At 35.9% G+C, this 12,474-nt stretch overlaps 1 protein-coding gene across 50 annotated transcripts in view; it reads left to right on the top strand.

Moving 5' to 3' along the window:
* The window catches only part of TRDN (triadin), a 233,932-nt gene that overhangs the window by 161,206 nt on the left and 60,252 nt on the right, over positions 1 to 12,474 (top strand). For 34 of the 50 annotated variants that reach the window (XM_087882727.1, XM_087882730.1, XM_087882757.1 and 31 more), the window contains 32 exons: positions 181 to 219; positions 1,104 to 1,136; positions 1,255 to 1,293; positions 2,180 to 2,212; positions 2,317 to 2,355; positions 3,805 to 3,837; positions 3,950 to 3,988; positions 5,738 to 5,770; positions 5,927 to 5,965; positions 6,088 to 6,120; positions 6,218 to 6,256; positions 7,458 to 7,490; positions 7,603 to 7,638; positions 7,761 to 7,793; positions 7,904 to 7,942; positions 8,180 to 8,212; positions 8,332 to 8,370; positions 8,753 to 8,785; positions 8,891 to 8,929; positions 10,041 to 10,073; positions 10,186 to 10,221; positions 10,343 to 10,375; positions 10,486 to 10,524; positions 10,766 to 10,798; positions 10,919 to 10,957; positions 11,080 to 11,112; positions 11,399 to 11,437; positions 11,678 to 11,710; positions 11,831 to 11,869; positions 11,992 to 12,024; positions 12,135 to 12,173; positions 12,411 to 12,443. In XM_087882727.1, the coding sequence (XP_087738853.1) occupies positions 181 to 219; positions 1,104 to 1,136; positions 1,255 to 1,293; positions 2,180 to 2,212; positions 2,317 to 2,355; positions 3,805 to 3,837; positions 3,950 to 3,988; positions 5,738 to 5,770; positions 5,927 to 5,965; positions 6,088 to 6,120; positions 6,218 to 6,256; positions 7,458 to 7,490; positions 7,603 to 7,638; positions 7,761 to 7,793; positions 7,904 to 7,942; positions 8,180 to 8,212; positions 8,332 to 8,370; positions 8,753 to 8,785; positions 8,891 to 8,929; positions 10,041 to 10,073; positions 10,186 to 10,221; positions 10,343 to 10,375; positions 10,486 to 10,524; positions 10,766 to 10,798; positions 10,919 to 10,957; positions 11,080 to 11,112; positions 11,399 to 11,437; positions 11,678 to 11,710; positions 11,831 to 11,869; positions 11,992 to 12,024; positions 12,135 to 12,173; positions 12,411 to 12,443 (1,146 nt within the window). The remainder of the gene's footprint in view (positions 1 to 180; positions 220 to 1,103; positions 1,137 to 1,254; positions 1,294 to 2,179; positions 2,213 to 2,316; positions 2,356 to 3,804; positions 3,838 to 3,949; positions 3,989 to 5,737; positions 5,771 to 5,926; positions 5,966 to 6,087; positions 6,121 to 6,217; positions 6,257 to 7,457; positions 7,491 to 7,602; positions 7,639 to 7,760; positions 7,794 to 7,903; positions 7,943 to 8,179; positions 8,213 to 8,331; positions 8,371 to 8,752; positions 8,786 to 8,890; positions 8,930 to 10,040; positions 10,074 to 10,185; positions 10,222 to 10,342; positions 10,376 to 10,485; positions 10,525 to 10,765; positions 10,799 to 10,918; positions 10,958 to 11,079; positions 11,113 to 11,398; positions 11,438 to 11,677; positions 11,711 to 11,830; positions 11,870 to 11,991; positions 12,025 to 12,134; positions 12,174 to 12,410; positions 12,444 to 12,474) is intronic. The other 16 variants (XM_087882735.1, XM_087882756.1, XM_087882737.1 and 13 more) reach the window with 13 other exon arrangements.

The raw sequence follows: 12,474 nt of genomic DNA, 5'->3' as shown, positions 1-12,474 counted from the left end.
AACTCTCAAGGGCAGGGACAACGTCCTTTTTTTCCTCTTACTTTCCAGAATCATACAGGAAGGAAAAGCTGAAAGAAGTAGGAAACTACACCCCATTTTCTCACCTCTGCCTCCCAGAAACCTATTGATAATAGAATACTATTGAAAATTTATCATAATTCTTTTATCCTTTTATTTTAGCAGGCAAGCCAACGAAGGCTGCACATGTGAAAGAATCTGGTAAGACCTGGATATTTCTCCCCCCCCCCAAAAAAAATTACACTTTCTATTTTGTATACTTTGTATTAATTCACGCAAGATTATTGATGTGAGCATGTCATAGAAGAAGACATTGAGTAATGAAATAAAATGACATGAAAAATAGATCACATCTTGTTCCTATGATTTACTTAGGACTAATCCCTACAGCCCCCTATCTGCTGCCTCAAAATCATCCATATTCTGGTCTTCACTGAATAATTCTTGCTATCTCTTCAATCCATTCACTGAGTGTGGATGAACCATGCCGGCATATGTAATTACATTTTCTTATTGTAATCTCCAGTATGAAAGGCATTTAAAGGACACACTAACAAGTCTATCTAATGGGCTTATTATTTTCCTTATAGAATTCCATTCTTCTAACAAATGTCCATTTAAATGTTTATCCTCCTCTGTGTCTCATAAATATCTGTGAAGTCTATTAGTAGTATTAACATTCTACTAATCAAGAATTTTATTCATTCTGTTACCCATGACAAACAACTTGCTTTTTCATTTAATATAAATTTTGAAGAACAAAGCCACAATTTACTTAGATACATGCTCATGGCAATAAGAATAAATTTTCCACAGAATTGGAAGAAATAAACAATTCTGTTGATATCTGATTGGCTACTTAAATTTGGAGAATATGCAGCAAAAACAAAAATAAACAGCACATATACAACAGGAAGAAAATAAGAGCCACTTAATCCCTGCTTTGTTTTAATTATGAAATCACAAGACTAATTAACTGTGATCTTGGTTTCTCATTTCACTAATGATATGGAATATATGGAATAAGCACACCCTTATAGACTCTGATGGAGAAATCATGTCCTGTCCTTTTTCTTACATCCTAGAAACACATAAAAAAGAAAAGCCAATAGAAATAGGTTAGTATGTTAATATTTTCTTTCTTTTACAACCATAAAACATGATATTGGACATGGATATGGATTATACATATTCAAATTGTAGAATAACTGAAATCCTTATATCTTCTTCTTTTAGCCAAAGTGCCAAAGAAACATGTGCATGTAAAGAAACCTGGTAAGACTGGTGTAAAAAAAACATATCTCAGAAATGGTACTGTTCCCTTTGAATACTTAGTGTAAATTAACACTTAAGATTATGGAAATGGATGTTCCACATTCTAAGTGACTACCTACCCTGTTTCCCCAAAATAAGATATCCCCTGATAATAAGCTCAATCAGGCTTTTGAGTATATGGCAATAAGGCCAAGCACTTATTTCAGGGTTCAAAAAAATATATAAAACAGGCTCTTATTTTTGGGGAAACACAGTAGTGAAATAAAGCCCAAAATTTGCATAATAAATTACTAGGCCTCATCCACACAGCCCTGTAGCTTTGGCTCCGACATGGTTTGCTTCCCTTTTCTTGAGGAGATGTCCTCACATTGGATCTTGGTATTGAAGCCAGATTACTGGAAGAAGGGGTAGAAACTGCACAGGCTTATTCTCAAATCAGAAGACATATAAACCTTAAGAAGAAAACCACAGAAACAAAAAAAGAATAGATAATAAAGTGCATTCTGCCAACTGAATCCAGAATCTGTTTCAATCCCAGAATTAGTTTTGTTTGTGGAATTCAAGTGCCCTCAGTCTGTCATTTGCTTCTTTGTTAAGTATTAAATTATATACTGTTTATTTTGAACATTTAAATGCAAAAATCATTTTCTGGTCATATAAACTTTTAAGTTTTTTTTTTCTTAAATCAACAAGAATGAATATGTGAGTTATCTAGTCAGAGGAGTCTCCTGAATTCTACCTTAATTTTAATTGATGAATTAAAACATTCTGTCTCTAAGTGCCCTCAATTTATTACTTCCTTCTTTGTTAAGTATGGAATCATTCACTGTTTATTTTGAATACCCGAATGCAGAAATCAAGTTCAAACCTTCTTCTTATTTTCTAGAACCAGACAAGAAAGAAAAGTCAATAGAAATAGGTAAGCATGCTCTTATTTCCCTACATTTACTTACCTAAAAGTTGTGTTAAGCCTAAATATTCAACCTGTGTGATAATCAATATATTTAATTTTTTTCATTTCAGCCAAACTGCCAAGGAACGCTGTGTATGCAAACAAAACTGGTAAGGCTAAGGCTAAAAAAATCTGGGACATTCAACTTTCTACCTTGAAAATTAATCAAAGACTACAGAAATGAGTGTTCTATAAGAGAACTATTGAACTAAAATATAAAACATTGATAGGAGATGATTCAATCTTTTGTCAACCATGCTAAATTGACAATGTGGAAATCCAATATTAAAAATCTGGAGGGGAAAGGTTGATATGGAAAAATTGGATGAAAATGGGAATATTGACTTTGGATCAATTGGTAAATGATGACGACAAATTTTTAACATATGATATGCTAAGAGACAAATATCATTTATTAGATGTAGCTCAGGGGCAATATTTACAGCTACAATAATTGTTAACAGCATTGTTTGAACCAGCAGCGTTTTCACTTTCTGAGACACCTGAGATATGAGAACAACTAGTTAAATCTTTTAAAACAAAGAAACCAACTATTCATTTCAACAGATATTATCAATAAATCAATTCAATATGCAAAAGGTAAATGATTAGTGGAATAAAGATTTAGAGGTTCCTATATTGCCTAGACAATGAGACTGTGTCTTAACATCTATACCAAGAATATCAATAGATCTCAGTTTACGACTTATAAAACCAAAAATAATATTTAGAATTTATTGGGCTCCAATATGTTTGTATAAAAAAGAATTGTGTAGGACAGCATTTTGTTGGGATGCAGTAATGGCAATGCTTCTTTGAAAGCATTAAATTTTGAGACAAAATAATGGACTACATAAATGTTGACTGTGCAACAAAAGCTGAGATTTTCTGAGAATAATATCTTAAATTACATACCTAATACATGGAATTTGACAACTGAACAACATGGATTCTCTGTGCCTTTATTGTAGCTAAAAGACTGATAATGCAACATTGAAAAAATAAATGTGTGGCTTTACTGGATTGAAGGTCTGATTACAGTTGCTACCTATGAGTGGATTGCCTATAGAATGTATACTTTGTGTGGATAAATATAAGAAAATATGAGACTCATTTATACAAAGTACTGTAGGTTAAAAAAGAATGAAAGTCATATAAATGTATTAGAAAAATATATATACCTGAATAATGTTTGTATTAGATTATATATAGAACTGAATCTGTTTATTGTTCTAACAACATATTTTACTCTGTATCCTATTTTTTCTGTTGTATTTTTTCACTTATTTTTAAGCACTTCTTATGCACTGTTTTGATAATGTATGTATCCTTTTGTGCCTTTTGCTTTTTTCTGTTATTGTTTTAAAAGCAATAAAATTATTTTAAAAATATAGATAGGAGACTGCATTCTGTCCAATATGATTAATTGGGGAATTAAAAAATTCTATATTTAAGTGTCCTCACTTTATCACTTTTTCTGTTAAGCATGGAGTCATCCATTGTTTATTTTGAACACCTAAATGCAGAAATCATGTTCAAATCTTCCTCTTACTTTCTAGAAGCAGACAAGAAAGAAAAGCCAATAGATATAGGTAGGCATGGTCTAATTTCCCCACTTTTGCTATTTGAAAGATGTAGCACGTATATTAATTATCCATGTTCAATATTTATAATAATCAATATTCTTAAATCTTTTCCTTTTAGCCAAGCTGCTAAAGAAGGTTCTGCATGCAAACAAAACTGGTAAGATCTAAGTAAAAATAATTCTAGAAAATTCCATTTTCCACTTTGAAAATTAATAAAAGGCTACAGAAATGAGAATTCCAAGAGAAGTGACTAATTGCTAAAAAAAATAAAACACCAAATGTTTTGATCCCCTTCATTGCCTCCGCCCACTCCCACCCTCCACCGGGAAGAGATGGCCTTTTATATTGGCCCTCCCCAGATGACTGATGAACTGTATGGAGTTCTGGAGGAGCTTATGATTTACTCTGTGGATCTGGTGGATGGTTTAGGTGAGGTCTCAGTTGTTGACAGGCATGGGTTTTTGACCACAACACCCCTAGGTGGCCTGTCTCTCTTCATCAATACCAGGCACATTTTAGATTATTAAGAAACCCCAAAGAAATGCAAGTCTGATTGAATATGGGGAATTGCTGGTATTACCTTGTGGTGATAAGGGCAACAAAATGTAAGTTTTATGAATGTTTATAGCTGTCCAGTGGCCCTATTTACGGTGACCCAGCCTCTCCTAGATTCTCTAAGGATGGCCACAGGGTCATCTGAACTGCCGTGGTAGGGAATATTCTAGATATCTGACAGATAACATTGCTCAGATTAACATTGAGTTGGATTCTGGCTGGGTGGGTCTGATCTGATCTGGGTGCCTAGTGTCCAGTCTTGTAGTATGACCTGGGTGAGTCATGAGGAATAGATAGAGTTCTCTGTGCTGTTCCTTTGGCTATTTGTTTGTTGGACCCAGGTCCCTCCTGAATTAGGTCTTTGCCACTGTACTGAACTCTCTCAGGGAAGGGTAGTGCCTAGAGCCCAGAAGAAGGTGGTGGTATTCCCTCTCTTTAAGATCCAACAATTTTATGTAACTACAGACCTGTCTCTAATCTTCCCCTTTTGGAGAAGGTTGCTGTGAAGGTGATCAGACGGCAATTAACAGAATAACAGAGCTGGAAGGGACCTTGTAGGTTATCTAGTCCAACGCCCTGCCCAAACATGAGACCCTACACCAGGGGTGGGCAATTGTGGCTCTTTTACAACCTGTGGACTTCAACTCCCAGAATTCCTGAGACAGCTTGGCTTGGCTGTCTCAGGAATTCTGGGAGTTGAAGTCCACAGGTTGTAAAAGAGCCACAATTGCCCACCCCTGCCTTACACCAATTGTGACAGATGGCAGTCCAGTCTCTTCTGGGAACCCTCTAGGAATTGGATTATCTAGGCCTATTACAGCTGGGTTTCTTGTCAGGATTCAATACAGAGTCAGTCTCAGTAATCTGACTTGTAGGTGATACACAATTGCCCAGAAAAAAACCACAGTGAATAAAAATAAATCATAAGGTGCATTCTGCCAAGTTTTCTAGTAAGAATAGTCCCTTCAATCCCAATTTAGTTTTATTAGTCAAATTAAAAGACTAGCTTAAAATGACTTCAATCTACCATTTAATTCTGTAAGAGAGGACCAGGCTGAGCATGAGAGAGGGATCAAATGTGTCATTAGTCTCAAGTCCCTTCACACCCACAATAGATCTAAATCCAACCCACCTTGAATTCTGTCGACTTACCTACTGCCGATTTGCTTTGACAATTAGTAGTTCAGATTTTTGTAGAGAGTGTTAGCATGCAATAAACCTGTAGTCATTTCAACCACCGTGCTTCCTGATTTCTTGCACCTGACAATTCTGTGTAAAGTAGGGAATCACCCACTGTTTTAGAAGTAGCCAAATACAGAAATAATGTTCTGGTCTTTTTCTTATTGCTTAGAATCCCACAAGAAAGAAAAGGCATTAAAAACAGGTAAACATGAATTACTGCCCCCTCTTTGCTTATGTGAAACATATTAATATAGTACAGCTGTGCAACATTTATTAAAACTCAGTACTTTTAACTTTAATTTATCATTTGTATTCAATCTATGTCATTGTGAAAATGTTTGAATTTTTTTTCTTCTAGTCAAAGTGCCAAAAAAAGATGTGCATGTAAACAAAACTGGTAAGCGCCATGTAAAAATAAATCGAGAAAATTGCTCCTTTCTGTTTGAAGAATTGTTATAAATTAACACAATTCTATGAAGATGAGAGAAATAATGTTCTGGTCTTTCTCTTATTGTCTAGAACCCCACAAGAAAGAGAAGCCATTAGAAACAGGTAAACATGAATTACTTCCCCACCTTTGCATATGTGAAACATACTAATATAGTACAACTGTGCAATATTTATTAAAATGTATTAATTTTCATTTTAGCCAAGCTACCAATGAAGGATATCCATGTAAAAGAATCTGGTAAGATCTTGCTCAAAACAAATCTAGCAATTTACACTACAGTTAACACAAAATTATTATGATTATGATTGCCTTGAAAAAGAGACCAGATTAAAAAAAATCAAATAATGATGAATAGTAAAGTACCTTCTGCCCAGTCTTGGTTTCCCAGGGCTCATCTCTTGCCCTGCCTCCTAGATCATTTGCTTACTGCTTGTTGAAGATATTCCTTATATGAGATTCACATTCTCAGGGCTGGCTTGGGGGAGAAGCCGGTTAAAACTACTCCAGTTTATCAAACCAGAAAATGGTATTTTCTATGAAAGAACAGAGACAGATTTCACCCATGTCTATTCTGTGTTGCCTGGAGAAGGAATCTTTAGTGTTGCCAGCATTCTGGGCTCTAAACATATAGAAGGACCATATCAGTGGTGGGTTGCCCCCAGTTCACACTGGTTCTATAGAACTGGTAGTAAAACCGGTGGGAGGCTCCACCCACTGATCCTGATGTCATCAAAATGCTTCTGTGCATGTGCAGAAGCTTCTGCACTTGCGCAGAAGAGTGCGGATGCATATGGGTGAAGCGAGTGCACGCACGCAGCCCCGTTGCAAACCAGTAGTAAAGGTAAGTAGAACCCACCTCTGGACCATATCAATTGGTTATAAATGCCCTCCATAGTGGATTTAATATTTACAATCAGAGATATTGGAACTTTTACACTTTAAGTTCATCCTTTCTTTTTAGGGAAAGTTGGTCTACCCAATACCAAAAACCAAAACTGAGTGTTAGAATAGAAGAATAGAATAGAGCTGTGGAGACTGTGGAGGTCTTCTAGTCCAGCCCCCTGGTCATGCAGGAGACCCTATAACTGTGATGGTGAATCTATGGCATGCGTGCCAGAAGTGGCGCACAGAGTCATCTCTCTGGGCATGCCAGCTGTTGCCCATTGCTCTTCTGGGTTCTGGCATGGGCCAGCAAGCTGGTCTTCACACATGCAGGAGTTCCAGAAACTGGAAGAGCAGCTCCCTGGGGCACATGCCAACATTGCCCTATAAGGTTCTCTAAGTACAGTACTCCCATCAGTAATCACTAGCCCTTAAATAGAATCTTGTGAGACTGAAAATATTTCTCCCCTTCTTTCTAGTCTTTTAGAGGTAGGGTCCCTTTAGTACGAACAGCCAAATGTTGACATCATGTTCTGGTTTTCCTCTTAATTTCTAGAAACCCACAAGAAAGAAAAGCCAAGAGAAATGGGTAAGAGCTCTCTTACTTTGTGCTGCTCTGGAACATATGGGCATTAAAGGGATGTTGATCATTTGTGTTCAATCTATGTCATATTCAAACATTGTGAATATTTTTCTTTTAGTCAAAGTGCCAAAGAAAGATGTGCATATAAAAACTGGTAAGTGCCATGTAAAAATAAATCTAGAAAATTGCACCTTTCCGTTTGAAAAATTGTTATAAGTTAACACAACTTTATAAAGATGAGAGAAATAATGTTCTGGTCTTTCTCTTATTGTCTAGAACCCCACAAGAAAGAAAAGCCATTAGAAACAGGTAAACATGAATTAGTTCCCCATCTTTGTTTATGCGAAACATATACAGTATAATATAGTACAACTATGCAATATTTATTAAAACTCAGTATTTTTAACTTTTCGTTTTAGCCAGGCTACCGATGAAGGATATCCATATAAAAGAATTTGGTAAGATCTGAATCAGAATAGATCCAACAATTTACATTTCCCATCAGTTAACACAAAATTATTATGAGTTACTTTGAAAAAGAGACTGACAAAAAATAAAATCAAATAATGATGAATAATAGAGTGCCTTCTGCCCACACTTAGTTTCCTAGGGTCTTCTCTTGCCAGAGGGAGGGGCCCTTTAGTATGAAGATCCAAATGTTGATATCATGTTCTGATTTTCGTCTTACTTTCTAGAACTCCACAAAAAAGAAAAGCCAAGAGAAATGGGTAAGAGCTCTCTTATTTTGTCTTCTATGCTGCTCTGGAACATATGGGCACTAAAGGGATGTTGATCATTTGTGTTCAATCTATGCCATATTCAAAATGTTTGAATATTTTTCTTTTAGTCAAAGTGCCAAAGAAAGATGTGGATATAAACAAAACTGGTAAGTGCCATGTAAAAATAAATCTAGCAAATTGCATCTTTCTGTTTGAAGAATTGTTACAATAGCAATAGCACTTAGACTTATATACCAGGTCACAGTGCTTTACAGCCCCCTTTAAGCAGTTTACAGAGTCAGCATATTGCCCCCAACAATCTGACTCCTCATTTTACCGACCTTGGAAGGATGGAAGGCTGATGGAAGGCTGAGTCAACCTTGAGCTGGAGAGAATCAAACTTCCGAACTGCTGGCAGCCGGCAGCCAGCAGAATTAGCCTGCAGTGCTGCATTCTAACCACTGCGCCACCACAGCTCCAATATAATAAATTATCACAACTCTATGAAGATGAGAGAAATAATATTGTGCTCTTTCTTTTATTGTCTAGAGTCCCACAAGAAAGAAAAGACATTAGAAACAGGTAAACATGAATTAGTGCCCCACCTTTGCTTAGGTGGAAACATATTAATATATCACAGCTCTGCCACATTTATTAAAACTCAGTACTTCTAACCTTTCATTTTAGCCAAGTTACCAATGAAGGATATCCATGTAAAAGAATCTGGTAAGATCTGGATCAAAAGAGATCTACTTCCCATCAGTTAACACAAAATTATTATGATGAGTTGCCTTGAAAAAGAGACTGACAAAAAAAATCAAATAATGATAAATAATAGAGTGTGCTCTGCCCATCTCTTGCCCTGCTTCCTAGATCATTTCCTTATGATCAGTTGTTGAAGATATATTCTCATATAAGATCCTCTTTCTCAGAGGATCTACAGGATCTTGCTGTAGAGGCCAGTTGAAGCTACTCCAGCTTATCCAACTAGAAAATGTATTTTCTACGAGAGAGCAGAAAAAAACCTCGTCCATGTGTATAATGTTTTGCCTTTAGTGTTGCCAGCATTCTAAACCTAAACCTATAGCCCTAAATGTATAGAAGGACCATATCAATTGGTTATAGATTCTGTCCATAGTTTAATTTTGACAATCACAGATAGTGGAACTTTGACAGTTAAAGTTTATCCTTTGTTTTTTGGGAGTGTTCTTCTACCCAATACTTTAAACCAAAACTTTGTATTCTCTAAGTACAGTACTCCCATCAGTAATCATTAGCCCTTAAATAGAATCTTGCAAAACTGGAAGTATTTCTATCCTCCTTTTTTTTAATCCTTTAGAGGGAGTGTCCCTTCTGAAATTCTTCCAAGACTCGCCACCCTGCCACTGGCAGATTAAACTGCCTTTTATCAGACCACTGACAAGGTTGCTTCTGTCTCCCAAGGTCACTTCCACATACCATCACAGTACAGTAATCTCCTCACAGCTTTACCAGACATTGTTTATTCCAGGACCATTTCTTACATAGCTGCCTCTACCCTCACCCTCTGTTCTTGTTCATGTAGTAGTCTTCCTCTGCCTTCCTCTGCCTGCCTGATTCCATTCCCCATTAGAAGCCTCCAACCAAGGGTGACTACTTTCCCCCATCATGTTCCTCTTCCCTCTGCTGCCCCTTCCCTTAACTTTGAACTTGGCAGAGAACATTGCTGCGACCTCTGACCACAACAGCAGGATAAGGAACAAACAAACCACTGTCTTTGTGCCAGGGGAAGAACTTTTCCATTTAGTATGAACACCCAAATATGACATCATGTTCTGGTTTTCCTCTTACTTTCTAGAAACCCACAAAAAAGAAAAGCCAAGAGAAATGGGTAAGAGCTCTCTTATTTTGTGCTGCTCTGGAACATATGGGCATTAAAGGGATATTGATCATTTGTGTTCAATCTATGTCATATTCAAACATTGTGAATATTTCTCTTTTAGTCAAAGTGCCAAAGAAAGATGTGCATATAAAAACTGGTAAGTGCCGTATAAAATAAATCTAGAAAATTGCACCTTTCCGTTTGAAAAATTGTTATAAGTTAACACAACTTTATAAAGTTGAGAGAAATAATGTTCTGGTCTTTCTCTTATTGTCTAGAACCCCACAAGAAAGAAAAGCCATTAGAAACAGGTAAACATGAATTAGTTCCCCATCTTTGTTTATGCGAAACATATACAGTATAATATAGTACAACTGTGCAATATTTATTAAAACTCAGTATTTTTAATTTTTCGTTTTAGCCAGGTTACCGATGAAGGATATCCATATAAAAGAATTTGGTAAGATCTGAATCAAAATAGATCCAACAATTTACATTTCCCATCAGTTAACACAAAATTATTATGATGAGTTGCTTTGAAAAAGAGACTGACAAAAAATAAAATCAAATAATGATGAATGATAGAGTTTCCTTCTGCCCACACTTAGTTTCCTAGGGTCTTCTCTTGCCAGAGGGAGGGGCCCTTTAGTATGAAGATCCAAATGTTGATACCATGTTCTGGTTTTCCTCTTAATTTCTAGAACCCCACAAGAAAGAAAAGCCAAGAGAAACGGGTAAGAGCTCTCTTATTTTGTCTTCTGAGCTTCTCTAGAACATATGGTCATTAAAGGGATATTGATCATTTGGATACAATCTAGGTCATAGTCCAAATGTTTGAATTATTTTTTGTTTAGCCAAAGTGCCAAAAAAAGATGTGCACGTAAACAAAACTGGTAAGTGCCATGTAAAAATAAATCTAGAAAATTGCACCTTTCCGTTTGAAAAATTGTTATAAGTTAACACAACTTTATAAAGTTGAGAGAAATAATGTTCTGGTCTTTCTCTTATTGTCTAGAACCCCACAAGAAAGAAAAGCCATTAGAAACAGGTAAACATGAATTACTTCCCCATCTTTGTTGATGCGAAACATATACAGTATAATCAGGGCCGGATTTAGATGAAAAGAGGCCCTAGGCTATTCCACTTATGAGGCCCTTTCACCTATAGTGAAAGTGTAATTTTAATTTTGCTAACAATTTGAATGTAGGCCCCTCCTGATCTTGAGGCCCTAGGCTGAAGCCTAGTTAGCCTATAGGAAAATCCGGCCCTGAGTATAATATAGTACAACTATGCAATATTTATTAAAACTCAGTATTTTAAACTTTTTGTTTTAGCCAGGCTACCGATGAAGGATATCCATATAAAAGAATTTGGTAAGATCTGAATCAAAATAGATCCAACAATTTACATTTCCCATCAGTTAACACAAAATTATTATGATGAGTTGCTTTAAAAAGAGACTGACAAAAAATAAAATCAAATAATGATGAATAATAGAGTTTACTTCTGCCCACACTTAGTTTCCTAGGGTCTTCTCTTGCCAGAGGGAGGGGCCCTTTTGTATGAAGATCCAAATGTTGATACCATGTTCTGGTTTTCCTCTTAATTTCTAGAACCCCACAAGAAAGAAAAGCCAAGAGAAACGGGTAAGAGCTCTTTTATTTTGTCTTCTGAGCTTCTCTAGAACATATGGGCATTAAAGGGATATTGATCATTTGGATACAATCTAGGTCATAGTCCAAATGTTTGAATTATTTTTCGTTTAGCCAAAGTGCCAAAAAAAGATGTGCACGTAAACAAAACTGGTAAGTGCCATGTAAAAATAAATCTAGAAAATTGCACCTTTCCGTTTGAAAAATTGTTATAAGTTAACACAACTTTATAAAGATGAGAGAAATAATGTTCTGGTCTTTCTCTTATTGTCTAGAACCCCACAAGAAAGAAAAGCCATTAGAAACAGGTAAACATGAATTAGTTCCCCATCTTTGTTTATGCGAAACATATACAGTATAATATAGTACAACTATGCAATATTTATTAAAACTCAGTATTTTTAACTTTTCGTTTTAGCCAGGCTACCGATGAAGGATATCCATATAAAAGAATTTGGTAAGATCTGAATCAGAATAGATCCAACAATTTACATTTCCCATCAGTTAACACAAAATTATTATGAGTTACTTTGAAAAAGAGACTGACAAAAAATAAAATCAAATAATGATGAATAATAGAGTGCCTTCTGCCCACACTTAGTTTCCTAGGGTCTTCTCTTGCCAGGGGGAGGGGCCCTTTAGTATGAAGATCCAAATGTTGATATCATGTTCTGATTTTCGTCTTACTTTCTAGAACTCCACAAAAAAGAAAAGCCAAGAGAAATGGGTAAGAGCTCTCTTATTTTGTCTTCTATGCT

This window comes from Pantherophis guttatus, chromosome 1 (genome assembly GCF_059756535.1).
Source record: "Pantherophis guttatus breed Tessera chromosome 1, ASM5975653v1, whole genome shotgun sequence".
In the NCBI taxonomy this organism is placed as follows: domain Eukaryota; kingdom Metazoa; phylum Chordata; class Lepidosauria; order Squamata; family Colubridae; genus Pantherophis; species Pantherophis guttatus.
This window is presented reverse-complemented; position numbering and strand designations above follow the sequence as displayed.